The sequence below is a fragment of the Solanum stenotomum genome, chromosome 8, assembly GCF_019186545.1.
Source record: "Solanum stenotomum isolate F172 chromosome 8, ASM1918654v1, whole genome shotgun sequence".
Taxonomy (NCBI): domain Eukaryota; kingdom Viridiplantae; phylum Streptophyta; class Magnoliopsida; order Solanales; family Solanaceae; genus Solanum; species Solanum stenotomum.
In genome coordinates, this window is record NC_064289.1 from 8898296 (window position 1) to 8920846 (window position 22551).

The following is a 22551-nucleotide window of genomic DNA, read 5'->3' on the forward strand; positions in this document are numbered from 1 at the left end:
TGCTATGTAACTCCCACTTTATTGCACTTAATAATTCTGGGTTGACTAATGTTGGCCTAGTTGATGAGTATAAACCTCCGTGATTACAAAGTCTGTCTACTAAATCTCTTGTTTCTAGTATATATATGGTAACCCTAGCGCAAAAAAAAAAAAAAAACTAACTCATAGTCTAGTATAATGGAGTACTAGAAAAGGAAATTAAGTGATGCACTATGAAATCAAAACATGATTGATTTGCATTTTGGAAGAATAATTCAAATTTAGAATATGAAACCAAATTTACATAGGATTTGGAATTTACTTTACTCGTGTCTAATTAAGATTTGTAATCAAATTAATATAGGAATATGATTTCTAATCCTAGTAAAATTAGGCTTTACACTTTTATAAATAGGAATCGTGCTAGCTATTTTCATATAACGAGTAGAGAGCATTCAAATCATCGGAATCCATAAAACTTTTCGAATCAAACAAAATGGAAACAGAGTACTGTGTTTCTCAATTTCATCCTTCAATTGCAAAAACAGCCTCGATAAGTTTATCATCATTCGGATCAGGAGGTCCATTTAGTTTTGATTCATTCTCTCAGAAATGGAATTCGAAGAAGAAGAAAGAACCTTTTCCTGAGGAAAAATCATCGAATAAGAACGAGGTAATGGGGAATGAGTGGTTAGAAACAGGGAATTGTCCTATCGCGAAATCATATAGAGCTGTTAGCGGAGTTCTCCCAATTGTGGCATCAACTTTTCAGTTACCTCCTGGAATGAAACTCAAATGCCCACCTGCAGTTGTTGCAGTCAGGGCTGCCCTGGCTAAGACTGTTTTTGTGAAGACTATACCATTATTTTCGAAGATGTTAGTTATTGGTGCATTGGGAATGGCAGCTAATATTCCATTAGGGATATGGAGAGAACACACTGACAAGTTCTCATTATCATGGTTTACTGCAGTTCATGCTGCTGTTCCTTTCATAGCTATGTTGAGGAAATCAGTTGTGATGCCTAAAACAGCTATGGCATTAACTATTGCTGCTGCTGTATTGGGACAGGTCATTGGCTCAAGAGCAGAGAGACTTCGACAACAACATATTCAGTGTAGTCCAACAATCGAAAGAGTAACTGACATCAAGTATCAATAATTGAGTTCTAATCTAAATTTTGTATGTATGTAATAAATTTTTTAATTATAAATATAAATTTTGGACGTTGGACCGAACTCGTACTTGACCTTCTAGTTCAACCAATGTGTACATCACAGTAGTGACACATTACAAAAAGAAATAACATGTGCAGTGCTTGTTCATTATTTTATACTTCTTTATGTATCTATGGAAGCACAAAAAAAATCTAAGCAAGAAATAGTCTAATTGTATTCCATAGAAAATTAGGAATAACATGGCATGTGGTGAAGGTATGAAAGCACGCAACTGCACAATGAATCTAAGTTGCTCGTATGGTTCATGTTCGGTGTTGCATTCGTGTCGATATAATGAGGGTGAAATTAGTATTGAATTTGATCAACCAATTTTAGGTACTTTGACCGAAATGGACAAATGATTTTCATAATCAAAACATAAATGATGATGAAATTGAATAAAATGGAATAACTTGTATAGAGAAATTTATATGTCAGTCTATTACCTTTCATCTCCTTATGGGATTCTTCTCTTGATCAATATTTTCTCCTTGGATACCTTGTCTCATAATTTGACGTATAACTCTTTTTTAGGTATTAGAATTCCTGCAACCATATTCCAATCTGAATTTGTATACCTAAATCTCAAAATTTCAATTATGAAGGGTCCGACTTCTATATCTATATCTGTATGGTACATCTACACTTGAGTTCTAGCAACTTGGCCTTGAATATCCCTACACATCATGTTGAGATTAGATCCAAAACATGATTGAATTTGCTACTTCCTTAATCCATCGGAAACTTGGTTAAACAATAATTAAAATCACATCACCAGTCTACTCTTATTCCGTAAGCATGCATGAATTTGGCCACAAATAATTTTAACCTTATCCACCAAATACAAACGACTTTCAATGTTTTGGAAATCTAAATCCTCCTTAGTTTAGTCTAATCTGAATTTCTTCATCTTAATTACATGTCTTGTTCTTATATATCTACACATTAATTTATTTATAAACCAGATAGTATATGAATTTCAGATAAGTTAACACTTAGACATACAATAAAATGACAACCAATTTGAAAATCGCAAATTCATAATTTGAATTTTATTGGTTCTGAATTCTCCAACATCAGTAATTTAATCAAATACATATAAGCTGCCAAGTATTAGTAAACACCAAGAGCAGCCTGTAGCTACATACAATAAATCTACAAGCATGACAAGCTCAGTTTTTTTAAACATATGATACTAGGGTTGTCATGTTAGGACAATAATATCTCACATGAATTGTCGTGTAGAAAGAGTGTATCTCATGTGAATTGTCATGTTAGGACAAGAGTATCTCACATGAATTGTCGTGTAGGACGAGTGTATCTCACGTGAGTTGTCATGGTAGGACAAGAGTATCTCACATGAATTGTCATGTAGGACGAGTGCATTTCACGTGAATTGTCATGTTAGGACAAGAGTATTTCACGTGAATTGTTTAGGTCAGGAGTTTGGTTTCAAACCCCGGTTCGAACAGGAGGAGTACGCCATGCTAATGTGCCTTGGATGATCCACATCTCAGGGTCAGGCGCCGAGGCTAGGTTAGCTGAAAGATGGTTATCGGTTCAAGAACGTAAGGTGTCCCTGCTTTTTCAGGGTAAGAAGGGGTAGAGAAAATGCCTCGAGCCAATGTTTGTGATCAATCAAATATTGCAAAGTCCCGGTATTTATTACCGATCAGAATTGGACCATAACGGAATTTCGGTTTTCCTGTACGTTCATCACAAAATATTTCTAGATCCCAATACACCCAATGCCAGATAGCTACCAAAAAGCATAAGCCAGAAAACACAATATGAGCTCGGATTGAATCAGTATTGATATACCGATTCGATCCGAGCTCTCTTATTGAGAATGCTCAGATTATTACTTTTTTCTTTGTTGGTAGAAACCCACTGAGTGTCCAGTTCATTAGGGAGCGTTTTTTGGAGTGACAATAGGGTTTTCTTTTTATAGACATTATAAAGTAGTACAAATTCTGGGAAGAACCAAAATTCCAGAGTTTTCTGGCTTATGCTTTTTGGCAGCTATGTGGCATTGGGTGTATTGGGATCTAGAAATATTTTGTGATGAACATACAGGAAAACCGAAATTCCGTTATGGTCCAATTCTAATCGGTAATAAATACGGAGACTTTGCAATATTTGATTGATCACAAACATTGGCTCGAGGCATTTTCTCTACCCCTTCTTACCCTGAAAAAGCAGGGACACCTTACGTTCTTGAACCGATAACCATCTTTCGGCTAACCTAGCATCGGCGCCTGACCCTGAGATGTGGATCATCCAAGGCACATTAGCATGGCGTACTCCTCCTGTTCAAACCGGGGTTTGAAACCAAACTCTTGACCTAAACAATTCACGTGAAATACTCTTGTCCTAACATGACAATTCACGTGAAATACTCTTGTCCTAACATGACAATTCACGTGAAATGCACTCGTCCTACATGACAATTCATGTGAGATACTCTTGTCCTACCATGACAATTCACGTGAGATACACTCGTCCTACACGACAATTCATGTGAGATACTCTTGTCCTAACATGACAATTCACGTGAGATACACTCTTTCTACACGACAATTCACGTGAGATATTATTGTCCTAACATGACAATTCCCAATCTACAAGTGAAGCACAACAATTGAAGCTGGATATCCCAAATGTTATAACAAAATTAGAATCAATACTTACGTAGCAGATGAAACAGCATGGCCTTGAAAGTCTAATCCATGGTCCTGTACAGATTGCACCAAAAACAATAACATCAAAAAAAATATAAATGCAACAAGAATATGAAATCTGTAAGAGACAACAGTATATATCAGACGGGTAAAGAACCTTTTGAGTTGAATTATCTTCAAGCATCTCCCATTGTTCTTTATGTAGTCTCAATTTTTCTGCTTCACCATCATCATATATGACCTAAGAAGAGAAACACCAGAACAACTTCGGTCATTTAGAATTTTCGGGAGGAACTTTGGCAAAACATTAAAGCCAGTAAAACATGTGCAAATTAGGTAAGATTTCTACTTCACGATCAGTTTATATTCCCCTTCCTTGGTTAGTTATGAATAAGGCCGTAACAAAGAGGTTTCTAAATTGTAAGGTCATCCCTGTATGTAAGAATGGATTTATGTGGCAGGTCATGAATTTGAATAGTAATAGACTTGGTTATTCCCTATTTTATGTGACCCCATTTGACTCAACATGGAGATATAATTAATATTAATTAGCATATATGTCACCTGAAATTATTTAGATAAGGAAACATATGATACTAGGGTTCCAACAGATCTATAAATATGAATGAGAAGTGTTTAAACATAAACAGTAACTCAAAGAAAATTATGAATTTAGCGAGACAATGACAAGGCTTCGTAATAATCTCATCACCTTGTGTTTCCTTTCCACAGGGTCAAAAGAAGAAACTACTCCCTCGTAAAACCTACAAAGAGAAACATTAAGATGAGAAAATGTAGCAGATTCTTCCTCCTTATTCAAGATAAACTAATACTGGAATTGGTAGAAATGAAATTGAAATGTCATCTGACACACCACGAGTCACAATATAGGGTTTCTAAACTACAGCCCAAACTGAGTGTATCCACAGTAACTCATCAATTTTTACATTGTTATCCATTTCACTGTGTTATGTTTGCAGAGGAATTGTGAGCCAACAAGTACTTGCAAAAAGAACAATTCAAAATGAATCAAATATATAGAATAGTAATATCGCCCGCAACATTAGCCTGTTTCAAACATTCATACAAGAGGCAACCAACAGGAGAAATCTACCAAAGGTAAATACTATGATCAATCAAATTGTAGTGGAAGTTGGTTGTTTGATAGGTGGCTGATCCTTTTGGATGGAGAATGAGGCAGAGAGGAGAAAAGGGAAAAGAGAAAAGGACCATGTGATTGATACATTAGTATGAATGGTTTCGAGTAAATTGAAAAATGACAAAGATATTTTTTCACATACTTCTGATCTGAACAGAAAGGATACTTGAACTATCCTGTAAGCTACATGCAGAACCAATTGTAATCCATAATTCTTTTGTTAGCCTAGCCAAAAAGATGTAGCACAAGAAAAAAACAGCTTTTTAGACAAACAAAGTGCATTGGAAACACAGGATCCCATTAACAACAAAAGGTTACAGTCTGACTCTGCCTATGACCGCCATAATATGCAGGAATTGTCTGCAAGTTTTAACTCTGCTTAAAGCATCAAGGATCATGAACTAACATATACTTCATTTGTCTTGTTTTATGTGACACACTTCCCTTTTTAGCCTGTCGAAAAAAGAAATGGCACCTTTTATAATTAGAATTTTTTTATGACAAGGGAAACCCGCAATCGCTACCCTTTGGGTGCGCACAGAGTAAAACCCCGCTCCTATGCAATAGCTCGCAAACCACATAGGAGATGTAACCTGCACTAGGCAAGCGCGGCGCAACGAGCTCGACCCAGAAGGCAAACCCCTTGCTTTTGATGGCAAGGGGTTTCGAACTTGAGACCTCCAACATGGAAGTCCCAAGACCAAACCACTGGGCCACCCCGAAGGGTTTTTATAATTAGAATTTAGAAATAATTTAAATTTGAACTTCCCATTTTACCCTCTATGACATGATTCTATAGCCACAAAAATATCTATGGTATGTTTTAGACGACAAGTATCAAAAGACATTCTTTCTTTCTTAAACTTCGAGCCCAATAGAAAACTGAGACATATATTGGGATAGAGGGAGTAACTCAAGATATATTAATTGAACCAAGGAATAATACAAGCTACAAATAAACACATGCTAGAATTCTTGCAATACCATCAAATCCAAAGACTTATAAGTAACTGGAGGAACGAGTTTCTTGCACATAGCCTAGCAGGCAAGCCAATATTTTATAGCATAAACTCGATAACTGAAGGCTACATCAAGTGCTGAAAAGTGTGTGTGTGTGCAGGATGGGTGGGTGGGTGAGTGTGATTAGTACAACAAATTTACAATGATATGCAGTCTCACATCAATATTCCAAAGTACTTACTTTTCATCCAATGGCCACCAAACTTTTATTCTAGTGCCAACCAGTTCCTTACCATAATCTTTAATGGTACAAGTCCTTTTAGAATCCTGAAACAAAAAATTAGAACGACGAGTGGTTCAGACATGAAAACACTTAGAACCACTTTCTAATACGAAATCTGTCAGAAACAATAGTATATCAGATGGTAGAGAACCTTTAGGGATGAATTGTCTTCAAGCATCTTCCATTGTTCTTTATGTAGTCTCAATTTCTCTACTTCACCATCATCATACACGACCTAAAAAAGGAAACACCAAACAACACTGGTCATTTGGAACTTTAAGGAGGATCTTTTGCAAAATGTTAAAGACAACAAAATATGGTCCAAGTTAGATAATGGTACTTCACGATCAGTATATTTAAGAATAGGGTCTACAACAAAGATGTCTCTACACTGTAAGGTTGTACCTCTATGTAAAAAGGGATTTACGTGGCAGCTCTTGATTTTGAAGAGTTAAATAGATTTGTCTATTCCCTAGTTTATCCGACCCCAGTTGACTTAACATGGAGTTAGTTTAACTTACAGGTATATTAGCAGTGGTAGGAGAACTTTTTGAAAACAAATGATACAAGGATTTACACTGGTCAAGGATGTTGAATTGTTGTATAAAATAAGAATGAACATACAAGTAACTTGAGGAAAAAATCTAAGTTAGAGAAACAATGACAAGAGTTCATAAAAATAAATAATCTCGTCTTCACCTTGTGTTTGTTTGTCTCAGAATCAAAAGAAGAAATGACTCCTTCGTAAAACCTATAAAGGAAACCTTTAAGATGAGAAATTATAGCTAGGTTCTTCCTTCTTATTCAAGATAAAGTAAAATCAAAATTGGTAGATACAAGGACATGAAGAACAAAGAGATAATCAAAGTTGTGCGAACAATAATGGCATTAAACTCATTAGTATACGATGAAACTCGGGGAAAGAGTGATAGAACATAGAGTAACAAAAACCAGTTCGGATTTATGCCTAATAGATCCACAGCAGAGGCTATATTCCTGCTAACTCATTGATGTGCCGTGAAATTACGGCACATTCTATGTCATTTGCATAGACTTTTCATGTTCTTAATGCTTTTTTAGGATATGATTCTTATGTTATTTTACATTTTTAAGATATTTTGAGGTGGGACACCAAAAGAGGGCAACAGTGAACAAACACGTCAAAAAATTGAACCCTTCCGTGGACAGCCTCAAAACCTGACTGCGCACCACAGAATGGGTCTGTCAGCCACAAAAAGAGACAGAATATAAAGGACTTTGAAGACCAAAATGCGATGATCTTTTGAGGTCCCATTGCTGTTCTGCGGACCGCATTCCTGTATGCGATCAAGAATAGAATGTCATGAAGCCCATTTGCGAACCACATTTCTAGTTCTGCGGAGCAACATCAAGACCACACTTTAGGAAGAACTTAAGTGTAGCCCAAAATTGAAATGTAATTAGTATCTCCTAGTTGGTTTTGAAGAGATAGCTAAGATAAACCCGCTAAATAGTCAAGCAACATTAGTGGGCAATTGAAATTCCAAGGCTAACTTCTTGGTCCATGTTTATTATTAGTTAATTATTTGTAATGTATCGTTCCTGATGATAATCAATTCCATAATTTCCATATCTCTTGTTTTCCTTTCTTGCGAGTTCATTATCATGTTACCCGCTCTCTAGATAGATTTTATCTTTATTATTTTTAAACAAAATCAAATATTTCAAAATCAATTGGTTAGCTTAATTGGTGACAATTCCATAACTAGCTTGGTTGCCCTAATATATTGTTCAATGTGGGATTCGACCTCGACTCTTAGTTGGGTAAATTTTATTGCAACGACCATGTTCACTTCTCTTTGAGAAGTGGATTTGGACACCATCACTCTTCTAACAAGATTGATGGAAGTTTATTATGAGAAGATACATACCTATCGGCTATCATGTTCGTCAACCCAAATAAAGCATAAGAAGAAGTACCACGGAAGGTCCTTTGGTGGGTGATGGAGGAGGAAGAAATTCATGATAAATATGTAAAATTCATAATGGACATGTATGAAGGAGTTGTCACTGGTGTGAGAACTAGTAAGAGATACGGAGGAGTTGATTTTCCTCTAATCGTGGGTTTACACCGAGGATCGTCATTGAGGCACTACTTGTTTACTCTAGTTATCAATGAACTAACCAACATAATACTATGTGAGGTCCTTCACCATTTGCTGATGAAATTGTGTTAATCGACGAAACCAGTAAGGGCGTCAACCAGAAACTTGAGCAGTTGAGAAGCACTTTAGAGAGCAAGGTTTTTCGGATACGATGAGTAAAAGGAAGACTAAATATATGCACTAAATACTAAAGTTTAGTCAACATGAGAACTAAATTGAGGTGGGACTAGACTGGATTGACGTGCCTAAATGCAAATTTAGATATCTAGACTCTCGTTGTTCCAGAAGGATGAAGTGATAGATGAAAATGTTACTCAATAGAATTAAAACTGGAAGATTTAAATGGAGAAATATTATGCGATAGATTGTAAGCTTTACATAATAATTATAAGTTCGACAATGAATGTTGGGTTTCTAAAGTTCAACATATCCACAAGATAAGTGTCGCAGAGATGCGACACTAAGATGGATGTGCGATCATGCCTGATTATATAAGACAAAATGACCACATTCGCTAGAAGGTGCAAGTAGCATACTTAATGATAAAATGAGAGAAGGTCACTTGATATGGTTTTGTCACGTGGAGGCATGGTCTCCAAGTTTGAACTCTGCTTACAGAATCAAGGATCATGAAGTACCACATAACTCAAGAAATACCGAATGAGCCAAGGTAGAAGACAAAGTTATGGATAAAACCCATGCTATTACTAGATCTATACCATCAATTCAAAAACTTATAGGATTATAAGTATGCCATCGAAGGAGATTCTTACACATAAAGCCTAGCAGGTAAGGCAATGTTTTAAAGAACAAACTCAATAACTGAACTTTACATCAAGTTTCTAAAAAGAGTGTACGTGCAAGATCGTTGGGTGTGACTAGTACAATAAATTTACAATGGTGTTGCAGTCCTCACATCAATATTTTAAAGAACTTACACTTGCTCCAATGGCCACCAAACTTTTATTTTAGCGCCAATCAGTTCTGCACCATGATCTTTACCGGTACGAGCCCTTTTAGAATCCTGTGCAGCTCACAANAAGACAAAGTTATGGATAAAACCCATGCTATTACTAGATCTATACCATCAATTCAAAAACTTATAGGATTATAAGTATGCCATCGAAGGAGATTCTTACACATAAAGCCTAGCAGGTAAGGCAATGTTTTAAAGAACAAACTCAATAACTGAACTTTACATCAAGTTTCTAAAAAGAGTGTACATGCAAGATCGTTGGGTGTGACTAGTACAATAAATTTACAATGGCGCTGCAGTCCTCACATCAATATTTTAAAGAACCAATGGCCATCAAACTTTTATTTTAGCGCCAATCAGTTCTGCACCGAGATCTTTACCGGTACGAGCCCTTTTAGAATCCTGTGCAGCTCACAAGTAAAAAGGAGAATTGAAAAAGGAAAGTAATAATTTGTGCATTGGATAAATAAATTAGCAAAGATCTTGAAATAACTATTACTGAGTTGTACGGTTGTCAACCTTATCTCCAGATTCTTCAGTATTAGTTGTTTTCTTCTTCTTCCTCTGTTTCATTCCAAAATTTTGTTGCAGTGTTGGCTCCGTGTGTTCTTCGAGGTTTCCTTTTTTATGCTGGATTCAGATTTTCTCTCTGAGTCACAATCTGAAGCAAACTCATTCTTCTTTGAGTCGCTTCCTTGTTTTCTTTTGGCACATACTGTGCGCTTGGTTCTCTCTCCCCAAGTGAGACCTAAATGAAGAGAATCTTTTTTCTGAACTTGTGGCACATCTCCTATTGGAATTAACACAACCAGCTCATCATCGTCATTTATCGGAATCTCTTTTCTCTTGGGCTGACACAAATGACCATGACTTTCAGTGCTATTATTATGATTTTCGGACACCAAAGAATGATGGCCACTACTACCTGTAAGTTCATGACTTCCAGTCCCTTCCTGGTTTTCTTTTGGCATATTTGTTGCTGGTTGCACATCTTCTGGATTGACAGGTTTTATGATGTTTGTTGTACAAGTATCCTTCAGCTACTTCCTGCAGCACTGGTTCATAAAATTTAGCCTCAGATGGTCCAACTTTTACAGGATGACCTATAAGTTTATGACTTACAGTCCCTTCCTGGTTTTCTTTTGGCAGATTTTTTGTTGGGCGCACATCTTCTGGATTGACAGGTTTCATGATATTAGTTAAACAAGTATGCTTTAGCTTCTCCCTGTGAGTGTCATCCTGCCGCGCCGGCTCACAACATTTAGCCTCAGATGGACCAACTTTTACGCGATGCACAGTATCAGGTGCATTTTCAGTTGCCATCATATAAAAAATAAGAGAAGTGGAAAAGAAAAAAATTGTTAATAACTGTTGTAGCGTCTGAGTAATAATTAAACACAATAGAATCACTTAGTCTCCTTGGCATCCCCCTGCTCTTTGGGCCGAATAGTGCATTAGAGCCAATACTAAAATCTTCTTAACTAAAATCAACACTAGAGTATATTCTAATGTAAGTTGAGTGGAGTCACTCTAATGTTGACTCTAACTCCTTTGAGTGATGTATGTTTACAATAAGGATAATTGACATGAGTATGCAAAGAGAAAAGTTCTTTAAAAACTTTAACAACAATTAGATTTTAACAGAAACATACAGTTTTTAAAGAACTTTTCTCTTTGCATACTCATGTCAATTATCCTTATTGTAACCATACATCACTCAAATGAGTTTGAGCCAACATTAGAATGACTCCACTCAGCTTACATTAGAATATACTCTAGTGTTGAATTTAGTTAACAAGATTTTAGTATTGGCTCTAATGCAGTATTCGGCCTAAAGAGCAGGGGGATGCCAAGGAGACTAAGTGCTTCTATTGTGTTTAATTATTACTAGGACACTGCAATAGTTATTAACAGATTTTTTTCTTTTCCTCTTCTCTTATTTTTTTATCAGATGGCAACTGAAAATGCACCTGATACTGTGCATCCCGTAAAAGTTGGTCCACTTGAGGCTAAATGTTCTGAGCCAGCACGGCAGGATGACACTGACAGGGAGAAGCTAAAGCATACTTGTTTAACTAACATCATGAAACCTGTCAATCCAGAAGATGTGCACCCAGCAAAAAATGTGCCAAAAGAAAATCAGGAAGGGACGGTAAGTCATAAACTTACAGGTCATCCTGTAAAAGTTGGTCCATCTGAAGCTAAATTTTGTGAACCAGTGCTGCAGGATGACACTCACAGTGAGAAGCTAAAGGATATTTGTACAACAAACATCATAAAACCTGTCAATCCAAAAGATGTGCAACCAGCAACAAATATGCCAAAAGAAAACCAGGAAGGGACTGGAAGTCATGAACTTACAGGTAGTAGTGGCCATCATTCTTTGGTGTCCGAAAATCATAATAACAGCACTGGAAGTCATGGTCATTTGTGTCAGCGCAAGAGAAAAGAGATTCCGATAAATGACGATGATGAGCTGGTTGTTGAGGCAATATTTGTCTTTCAATTAGATAGATTTTGAAGCCTTAGTTTAATTTATGTTCTTTGATCAAAAATTCATAAGACCGAAGTTAGTTGATTGCTATCAGCATGACGACTCTCTAGTTCTAAATGGATATCTATTGTTGTTAAAAGTTGAAGGAAATGGAATTGCATAAACATAGGGTGGAAGTGACAATTGTTGTTTTANTTCTTTGATCAAAAATTCATAAGACCGAAGTTAGTTGATTGCTATCAGCATGACGACTCTCTAGTTCTAAATGGATATCTATTGTTGTTAAAAGTTGAAGGAAATGGTATTGCATAAACATAGGGTGGAAGTGACAATTGCTGTTTTACTGTAACGATTTTGGACTAAAAAATGGAAGTGATAATCTATCCCCCCCCCCGGGCTAAATTCATGCAATTTATGGTTTGCTATTTATAAAACTACAACTGGATTTCCCAATTTAATGTGTATATTAGTTTCTCGAAGTTTTTTGCTCATATATCGGTAATTTAGGCAGTAATTGCAATCTAACTCCTCTATTTTCTCCTTTTCTTTTTGCCAGGAAGTTGGAGTCCTTACTGAAAATGGTATGTCACACCCATTTGATTCAACCACAAGTGCACTTCAACCTGTAATGAAAGCACTGGTTAGGAATGGGATGTTGAGGCATATCAATGAAGATGTCAAAGTTTCAGTGGTTTCTTGTATCACTGAGATTTCTTGAATATATGCCCCAAAGTACCCTTATGATGATCATAAACAAATAGAGATAGAACTATACCATTCTAATTTATCCTTTTGTTTTTACTTCAATGTTTTTTCTTTTTATAAACCTGGCCAATTTCTTTGTCAGGAAATTCTCCGACAAACTGTAATGACATTAAAAAAGTTAGCTGATGTTACTAGCCGCAATTACCGTAAGGGGGTCCGAGTTGTGAAATTTTTTGCTAAAGTAAGGGTATGTGCGGTGCTATTGGACCTTGAAAATGAAACTTTAGTTTGAATATCTCGATAACTAAAGTTTCATTTTCAATATCCAACAACACCACACGAACCCTTACTTTGGCAAAAATTTCAAGAATTCGGACCACATTACAGTAACTACGAGCAGTAACATTAGATAACTTTTCAATGCCATTACAGTTTGCTAGACAATTTCCTGAGATTTGTGAACACATGCATGAGAAACGAAAATGCAAATGGTTGTATAAGATTAAGACAAAGAAATTGGCCAGGTTTTAAAAAAGAAAACTTATTGAAGTAAACAGAAGGGTAAATTAGAATGGTTAGTTCTACCTCCATTTGTTTATGATCATCATAAGGGTACTTTGGGGCAAATATTCTAGAAACTTGGTGATACAAAAAACAACTGGACCTTTGACATCTTTATTGGTATACCTCAAAAGCTCATTCCTAACCAGTGCCTTCATTACAAGTTGAAGTGCACTTCTCGTCAAATCAAAAGGGTCCTGACCTACCATTTTCAGCAAGGACTCAACTTTCTAACAAAAAGAAAAGGAGAAAATAGAGGTGTAAGATTCCAATTACTACCTAAATTACCAACATACGAGCAAACAACTTCGAGAAACTAATATGCACATTAAATTGGGAAATCAAGTTGTAGCTTTAGAAACAGTAAGCCATAAATTGCATGAATTGAACGGGGGAAAAGAAAAGATTATCGCTTCTGTTTTCAAGTCCAAAATCATTACAGTAGAACAATTCCCACCTCCACCTCATCTTTTATGTGATTCCATCTCATTCAATATTTAACAGCACTAATGTCTACATATTGTGTGTTGTATTCTTTTGGCTTCTTTCACTGCTTTGCGATAGCACCGCATAGTCCTATTAGCCCCAATTGCATCGTGCATAAACCTTGCACTGGTTCTTGTGTATCTTTCTCCTTCCATTCCCGTAATATGGCACCAAGGTTCTACAGTTTAGGCCATTTTGCATAGTCATGCGTCCCATCGCATATGTAGCAACCGTTCCCTTTGTAGTATGTGCCTTCTTCTGAGCATCATTTTGACGTCCAAACTTCTTACCATCAGACTTATAGGTGTCATGATTCTTGAGATGTGGTTGTTGCTCCTTGTTTTTGTCACGATCTCCCCCACCTTGGTCATGACTACCTCTCATCTCATCTCATCTGCCTCTATCATATTTGTCATGCCTAAAGTTTGTCAAAGCTCCAGCCTGCATGATGGCTTCATCAATAGTACTTACTTGTCGGCGCTCCAACTTCGTCTTGGCCTAATTTTGCAGTCCATCCATGAGGTGGAACAACAAATCTTTTCCTGTGAGGTTGAGAATCTAAAGCGTGAGGGTGGTGAACTCATTCACACATGCTCGTATGTTGCCCGTCTACTTCAACTCCCTAAACTTGCACTTCGCCATCTACCTTATAGATGACGTTGTTGGGAAAGAAGGCCTTCTTAAACTCGACTTAGAATTGCTACCATATGTTAATGGTGCAAATCACATTCCCACATCTCTAAGAGGTACAACACGGCAGTGTTGATCTTGTTCTTGTCGCTCTCACTTTGTTACACTTGAAGTAATTTCCCGAATGCCAAAGGAAATTCTCCACCTCTTGTCGTCGCAAGCACCTTTGAACATCGGTGGCTTGGGAGCCTCAACCTTAGCCTCCCTATCTCTATTGGACGCCGCACATACTCCAGCTTCAATTCCTCCTTAGACCGCTTTCATCTCGGCCTTTATGGTTTCAATTGTTCTTAATGCATCCATGAGCCGACATTCCAAGAAAGTGATGGTTTCCTACATCTCATATTCCGCATGCTTACGCTCCTCCAACTCTTTGAGTTTTAAAGAACAAACTCAATAACTGAGTGTTACATCAAGTTTCTAAAAAGAGTGCGCGTGCAGGTTGGTTGGGTGTGACTAGTACAATAAATTTACAATGGTGTCACATCAATATTTTTAAGAACTTACGCTTGCTCCAATGGCCGCCAAACTTTTATTTTAGCGCCGATCAGTTCTGCACCATGATCTTTGCTGATACGAGCCCTTTTAGAATCTTGAATGGAAAAATTAGAGCCATGAATGCTTCAGATTTGAAAGAATTCAGAACCACTTTTATTCTTAAAAAATCCTTTTAATCTCCTTCTCATGACTCATCCCCTCAACCTACAGGCTGAAGGTGGAGGAGGCTAATCACTAAGCTAGTATTCTCTCGTCTGGAGAACCACTTTTAAAACAAAGCAGGATTACCATCAGTCCTATGATATTTAATGAATTATGGAAAGATTGTTATCTGCTAAACTTCAAAAGAGGGAAAATAGTTTTTCTGCAAAATTTGTCACATTGTAGAGCTAGAAAATAGTTTCCGGCGAAAGGAAGTTCTTAAAAATCAGTGAAGTTGCAAAATGTAAGATACCAAATCAGTATATGAAGCATTTAGACAATTTACATACATTTATATAAAGCTCTGATAATTGCATATATGTAGGTTACACAGATAGGAGTTTAATCTACATATAGTTATAGATCAGTACCTCATGTTTCCTTGTAGCCAACTTCCTCCTGGATTTACAATTAGCACGTTTGTTGAAGTAATTTTCATCTTTCACAGATAATTTAGTAGCCTGTGCAGCTCACAAGTAAAAAGAGAATAGCAAAATGAAAGTAATAATTTGTTCATTGCAAAAATAAATTACCAAAGATCTTGAAATAACTATTACATCACTGCAACAAATGTTTGGAATGAAACAGAGGAAGGAAAAGACGAAAACTACTAGTAAGATATTGAAGAAACTGGGAAATAAGCTACTCAACCTTATCTCCACATTCTTCAATATTGTGCATCGTGGTAGTAGTTTTCCTTTCTCTTTTTCTGTTCGTTCCAAACATTTGTTACAGTGATGGCTCCTTGTGTTCTTTGAGGTTTCCTTCTTCATTTTTTCATGCTAGATTCAGATTTTCTCTCTGAGTCACAATCGGAAGCAGGTCCATTCTTCCTTGAATCCCTTTCTGGTTTTCTTTGGGCAAATCGTGAGCGCTTGGTTCTCTCTCCCCAAGTGAGACCTAATCGAGAGAAATTTTTTTTCAGAACTTTGGATTGGGGCACATCTCTCACTATCGCCATTTATAGGTATCCCTTCCTGGTTTTATGTGCAATTTGTCCGTGACCGGCTACCCCCAAATTTCTTTCCTCATTTTGAAAATGGAAAACATGTGTAATAAGTAATCTTTTCCCTTTTTATTTTTTATTTTTTATTTTTTACTTTGAATTGATATACAAATTTTAAAAGGAAAATTTCATTAAATTTTATGATCCTAAATTAAATATATGCAAAATCTATAATAAATGTTTTTAAATTTTATCATTTTAATTATATATGTAAAATTAAAATTAAATTAAACAATTGAAAGAAATAAAAAGATATTTATTTTTAAATGTACTTAAAAAGTCATAGTACATAACATGTCATTTAACTTAACTTCAGTTGTCATGTATGTCCTTCAAGTTTAGATGTGTAAAAATAACTATTTAAACTTGTGTAAAGTTAAGCAGATAGATAGAGTTGTCCTAGACAATAATTCATGTGAGATACACTCCTCATACATGATAATTCACGTGAATTACACTCGTCTTACATGACAATTCATGTGAGATATACTCATCATACATCACAATTCATGTGAGATAAATTCATCATACGTGACAATTCATGTGAGATACATTCGTCCTACATGACAATTCACATGAGATATATTGGTCCTACATGGCAATTCATGTTAGATACACTCGTCTTATATATCAATTCACGTGAATTACACTCGTTCTAAATGACAATTCACCTGAGATACTGATCATACACGACAATTCATGTGAGATACGTACTTGTCTTACATAACAATTCACATGAATTGCACTCATCCTATATTCACATGAGATGCACTCATACTACCTGACAATTCATGTGAGATAAATTCGTCCTACATAATGATTCATGTGAGATACATTCCTCCTATATGACAATTCACATGAGATAAATTACGGCGTTCTTTTTTCCCTCATTCTCGTCTCTGATTTCACATCCTCTTTTGTCTCAGCTGCCTCAGAAGTTGTGCAGGTAATTGCAATGTAGCAGTTTGTCTTCATAATGAAGATCTCTATTAGGATATGAACTCTTCCAGTTTTGGAAAAGATACTGATTATATATGTTTCCAAATTCACATATCTAATTTTCTCTGTAGGTAGACATAATTGCTTAGCTTATAGTAATAATAAATAAGCTCATATTCAGAAGGCTTATTATAGTTACAAAAATAAGCTGATTTTTCTTTTTAAGAAGTTGGATAGTCTTACATTTGGTAGGAACCGAACATTTGGTACAGTGAGGGGATTAAATTTCTTAAGGAAACACAGTGGTTTCTGTGGACTCGGATTAAAAATCATTTTGTCTATTTCATCTTTTTATGTTTCTGTATTTTTGACTAACCTGAATACAGGAGATAATAAGTTATGTTGTGTTAACTGTTAAGATGTCCTACATCGGTAGAGGGATGGGAATTTGGTGTCTTTATATGGACTTGCACAAATCTCCCCTCATGAGCTAGTTTTTAGGGTGTGAGTTAGGCCCAAGACCTAATTTAACATGGTATCAGAGTCAGGCCCTTCCCAATTTGTTGTTCACCGATGATGGGGCCCCATTTAGAAGTGTTCACGTTCCAGTTGAGGTCTGGGCGTGCGAGGGAGTGTTAAGATGTCTCACATCGATAGAGGGATAGGAATTTGGTGTCCTTATATGGACTTGGACAAACCTCCCCTTATGAACTAGCTTTTAGGGTGTGAGTTAGGCCCAAGACCTAATTTAACAAGTTGCTTCGGTGATGAGGTTGGGGTTGTCCTAATTCGTTAGAAATTCAACATTCTTGTTGATCTTTAGATCGCCATGAGTCAGTAAATCTATCTCTATATTTCTTTCTTATGTTGTTAGACTTGAGATTAAGAGAAGCGAGAAAACTTGGAGGCTGGCAAGACCAAAGGATCAGGCTTCAACACGTTGACAAGAAATACCCCTGAATTGTTGAGGTCAACAAGAGGTGAGCTCAAGATCTTCGCGGAATTAAGAGTTGTCATTTCATGAGTCAGTAAATCCATCTCTATCTTTCTTTCTCGTGTTGTTAGACTTGAGATTGAGAGAAGCGAGAAAACTTAGAGGCTGGCAAGACCAAAGGATCAGGCTTTAACATGTTGACAAGAAATACCCTTGAATTGCTGGAGGTCAGCAAGAGGTAAGCTCAAGATCTTCGCAGAATTAAGAGTTGTCATTGCAATTAAGTATTGTATGCTACATTTGTACATTCCTATAGGTATGTGGTGTAAGAGAGAAGCATCAAGATACTATTTGGTTGGCGACACAAGGAGTTACCAGCCAGTTGTTGGGCGCAAGTAAAGTGTTTGTTGTTGTTTGCCTATTACGAGCTCTCTGAATCTAATCCAACCTCTTTTTGCTTTTCATCACATATTGGAATTGCCTGAGTACTGCAGTTGCGTTGCGTCTGAAAGTATTTGTTAGCACTTACCAGTATATAATTGCGCTAATTGTCCAGTGTTAAACTAAAATCTAATATGAAGAGAGTTGAAAATTAAACATTTATACTGCTTTGAAGTCTCATAATTGAAAAAGAACTACTTTTGCAAACAAATGAAAAAAACATAACAAGCGAGAAAAAATACATATACTCGTAGTCATTTTTTATTAAGGAAAAGAGATTTTGTGTATTTAGGGCATATCCAAATTAATTGAGTCTTACCACGAATATCAATCTGAAAAATTCAGAAACTAAAATATGAGGGACAAATTTTCCCAAATGAAGAATGATGAAAATTTTAAAAACTAAAATACGAGGGACAAAATTTCCCAAATGAAGGCTGTCAAGATCTTATACTATAATGTTTTGTCTTTACCAATCACACGAACACTCCACACTTGATTTTAACCGCTTTTTATAACGTGTTATAATATACAAGTATTATAGTATATACTATATCAACCGTTGGTGGCAGATTATTTTAAAATTCATAAACTTAATATATTCAAATAATACTATTAACTCTTTCATGTCGGTATCGTGTATGTTCAAGAGTTGTAAGATAGTGGTGGCTCAAGCTAATTAATTAGCCAAACATCTAACTTTTAACTAGTTTTTTAATTTTTTTCAATTTTGATATTTAAAGCTATTTCTTTCTTTTTAATATTTTTTGAATTATTTTTTCGATGTTCTTAAACTAAAGATATATATACCAAAATATTTTTTAATCTTGTGGTCTTAAACATATCAGGTGGAAGTTAGTTTTTAAAATTGACCCAGAAAAGGAAACATTCTTTAATGTTTCGAAATAAATTTAAAATAAAAAATAAAAAATATAGTATATTATTTTATTTGTTAAAAAAGACTTATATTAATTTTATTATTACTAAAAAATTGGGACCCTCATTTTTTAAGGCACTGAGTCATCCCTGGTGGTAGACATTTAAAATTCTTCTCTACAACATGGCAAAAAATTTCTTGGTCAATAATAGATCTAATATGATTTGTGCTGCAATGGTGGAATTGCTCTACTCTTAATTAGAGATTTCGAATTCAAACTTAAATGTGAAGAAAATTGTCTTGGGAGCACCACCTTTAAATGAGTCATATAATGTGCGATTCAAATTTAATCAGAGATACTCTGAAGATGGAGGCAAAAAAATAATAATAGATGATATCTAAAATAAAAGAGCCAAAGATCATATGTGGCTAAAGATTCAACACGCCCATTTCCATTAATCACATCGACTATGATGGTTATAGCTTTACACCAAATTTTCTTTTTACTATTTTTAAGTTTTGATCTATTTTGTGGTTATTAAAATAAGCCTTTTTATTCTTTTACTCAAACCCACATTTCGATTCCTTTCACCACATCCCTCCTATATAAACCCACTTTTCTCACATTCATCAACCAAAAAAAGAAAAAAAAAAAAACAACCAAAAGTCCAAAACCCTTCAGCCAAAAAAGAAAGATCTTAAAAACCCATTTAATATTTAATATTAAACACCAACCGACAAAAAGTTGGTCCCCCATTATTAAATTAATTAAAAAAAACTGTTTTTTGCAATTTAATTAAAAGGGAATTTACTTCGTCTTCTTCTGTATCAAGTTGTTGCCTTTTGTTTATGCAGAAAAAATGGAAAAGATAACAAAACCATTTCAGATTATAAGAAGTCTTTGGAATTTATAATCAGAGATTTGGAGTTGTGATTGTGAAGGAGGTGGACACCCCTAAGCCCCAGTCCCCACCCTACCCAACCTATCACCTTACGCCAAACAGTACCCAATCTAGAACAAGCTCAACAAAAAAAGAATATATATATATAAACAAAGATCTCTTGTTCTTATCCTTATTCACCGCCTTACATAAATCGTCTTCATAAGTTTAGAAATTCCCAGTTATTTATCATCGATTTATGTTGGAAAGTTCAAATCTTTACGTATTACAAGGTAAGATTTGAAAATAATTGGTTTATCTTATGTGGGGTTTCTGTTTTTGTTTCATTTGTTGATAAAGTTTGGTTCTTTTTCAACTTATTTTTGTAGATCTGGTTTTGGATTTAACGATTATCAAGAAAGGATTTGAGATTTGGTGAAGAAGTTTTTTCTGGGAAATGTCGCTTTTGCCTAAAAGCGACTCGATTCACATTCGAGAAGTTTGGAATGATAATCTGGAAGAAGAGTTTGATTTGATTCGAGAAATCGTTGATGATTATCCGTTTATAGCTATGGATACGGAGTTTCCTGGAGTTGTTCTTCGTCCGGTTGGGAATTTTAAGAATAGTAATGATTATCATTACCAGACCTTGAAGGATAACGTGGATTTGTTGAAGTTGATTCAGTTGGGTTTAACGTTTTCTGATGAAAATGGTAATTTGCCCAAGTGTGGAACTGATAAGTACTGCATTTGGCAGTTTAATTTCTGTGATTTTAATCCGAATGAGGATGTTTATGCTAACGACTCGATTGAATTGTTGAGGCAGAGTGGTATTGATTTCAAGAAGAATATAGAAAATGGGATTGACGCTAAGCGGTTTGGTGAGATTTTGATGTCTTCAGGGATTGTGCTGAATGATAATGTGTATTGGGTTACATTTCATAGTGGTTATGATTTTGGGTACTTGTTGAAGATCTTGACATGCCAGGACTTGCCTGAAACTCAGGAAGGTTTCTTCAATCTGACCAACATGTACTTTCCTGTGCTTTATGATGTTAAGCATTTGATGAAGTTCTGCAACAGCCTTCATGGTGGATTGAACAAGCTTGCAGAGTTGTTGGAGGTTGAGAGAGTTGGTGTCTGCCATCAGGCCGGTTCGGATAGCTTGCTCACAGCTTGTACTTTTAGGAAGTTGAAAGAGAATTTCTTTATTGGCTCACTTGAGAAGTATGCCGGTGTCTTGTATGGTCTAGGTGTTGTTGAGAATGGAGTCCATTGAAGAACAGAAATGTGGAAAAAAAAATAAAAATGTGTGAACTACAGAAAGATAGATCTTTTAGTGTTTGTGTGTGCTTATGATGCCACACTATGTAAACTTCTGATAAGAGAGTTTGCTCTTCATTTATGATATCACCCTTCTTTTGGCTAAATTCAAGTGTTACTAGAAAACTACATTCGCGTGGCATTGTTGTTTCAGTTGCTACATCCATTAAAGCTATACTGTCTTTAATATGGTTAAGGTTCATTCTTATTGTCCTGCATTCAGTCTATGTCCTGCATTCATGCTATACTGTTGCTAGACATTTTTCTTTATCTGAGGTAGGTTATGTGACAAAAGAGAATACCAGGACCGAATATTCTTTCTTCATAGAGAACTGGTTCAATGTTGTGATATTCAGTTCATTGGAGTCGAAAACAAATGGTACCGGGACGGAGGGAGGTGGTCTTGGTTAACTTTAGATATCTGTTCTGATATCATCGTAATCCTAGCATAAACAAGGAGGAATATATCTGTTGCATTTTAGCTTTGTTTGTGTGTCTATGCAGTGATAGCATCATTTGACAAACTTGCAGTTTGACATTTTGTTGTGAATGATAATCACTTTAGACTTCTAGTTCATGAATCTTTGGACCTATCTTTATGATGTTTGAAGCAGGACATACAAATTCAAGCGCAGTTGTTGCTGGTTTATGTTGTTGGATGAAAATTCAATGCCTCCCCTTGGAATTCTACCAGTGTAACACACTAACACTAACGAACTCTTGACATGCTTTTCTGGTTTGAGTTAATAATGGCAGGTTATTGCATCCTCATCTTTCAATAACACAACCATCATCACCACAATATCGAAGATTATTATAAGGTAGTTGAGTGTTGTCTCACTCTCTTTCGGGGTAGAGCTTGGTTGGTAGATAGTGTAGTTTCTTGTGCTTTGTTTATTGCTTCATTTTGCTTTGTATGATATGTTATGTTCCTCTATTATTTGATTTGCCTAGTTTTACCTCTGAGCTGTCTTGTTCAAACTGCCTTTTATGTGTTACTTGATTAGGATCTTTGAGAAATATCCTCTCCATCTCATCACAAAGTAAGAATAAGGTTTACATACATTCTTCCCTCTCCTAACCCCACGAGCTGAATATCAAGTGACTCAACGAGGGGC

At 35.8% G+C, this 22551-nt stretch overlaps 2 protein-coding genes and 1 pseudogene across 2 annotated transcripts; 2 read left to right on the forward strand and 1 right to left on the reverse strand.

Annotated features, from left to right (window-relative positions):
- The first annotated feature begins 412 nt into the window (after positions 1 to 412).
- On the forward strand, positions 413 to 1192 carry LOC125872211 (uncharacterized). Its single transcript, XM_049552918.1, has one exon. It carries the CDS (start codon positions 476 to 478, stop codon positions 1136 to 1138), a length of 663 nt encoding a protein of 220 aa, XP_049408875.1. The 5' UTR covers positions 413 to 475; the 3' UTR covers positions 1139 to 1192.
- Positions 1193 to 3881: 2689 nt separating this feature from the next.
- LOC125872210 (sister chromatid cohesion protein PDS5 homolog C-like) lies at positions 3882 to 10720 on the reverse strand (annotated as a pseudogene).
- Positions 10721 to 20038: 9318 nt separating this feature from the next.
- On the forward strand, positions 20039 to 21540 carry LOC125873652 (probable CCR4-associated factor 1 homolog 6). Its single transcript, XM_049554538.1, has 2 exons — positions 20039 to 20403; positions 20500 to 21540. Exon 2 carries the CDS (start codon positions 20568 to 20570, stop codon positions 21387 to 21389), a length of 822 nt encoding a protein of 273 aa, XP_049410495.1. The 5' UTR covers positions 20039 to 20403; positions 20500 to 20567; the 3' UTR covers positions 21390 to 21540.
- Positions 21541 to 22551: the final 1011 nt, after the last annotated feature.

Coding starts and splice junctions, on each gene's coding strand:
- LOC125873652 (XM_049554538.1), top strand. CDS start 20,568: ATGTCGCTTTTGCCTAAAAGCGACTCGATTCACATTCGAGAAGTTTGG.
- LOC125872211 (XM_049552918.1), top strand. CDS start 476: ATGGAAACAGAGTACTGTGTTTCTCAATTTCATCCTTCAATTGCAAAA.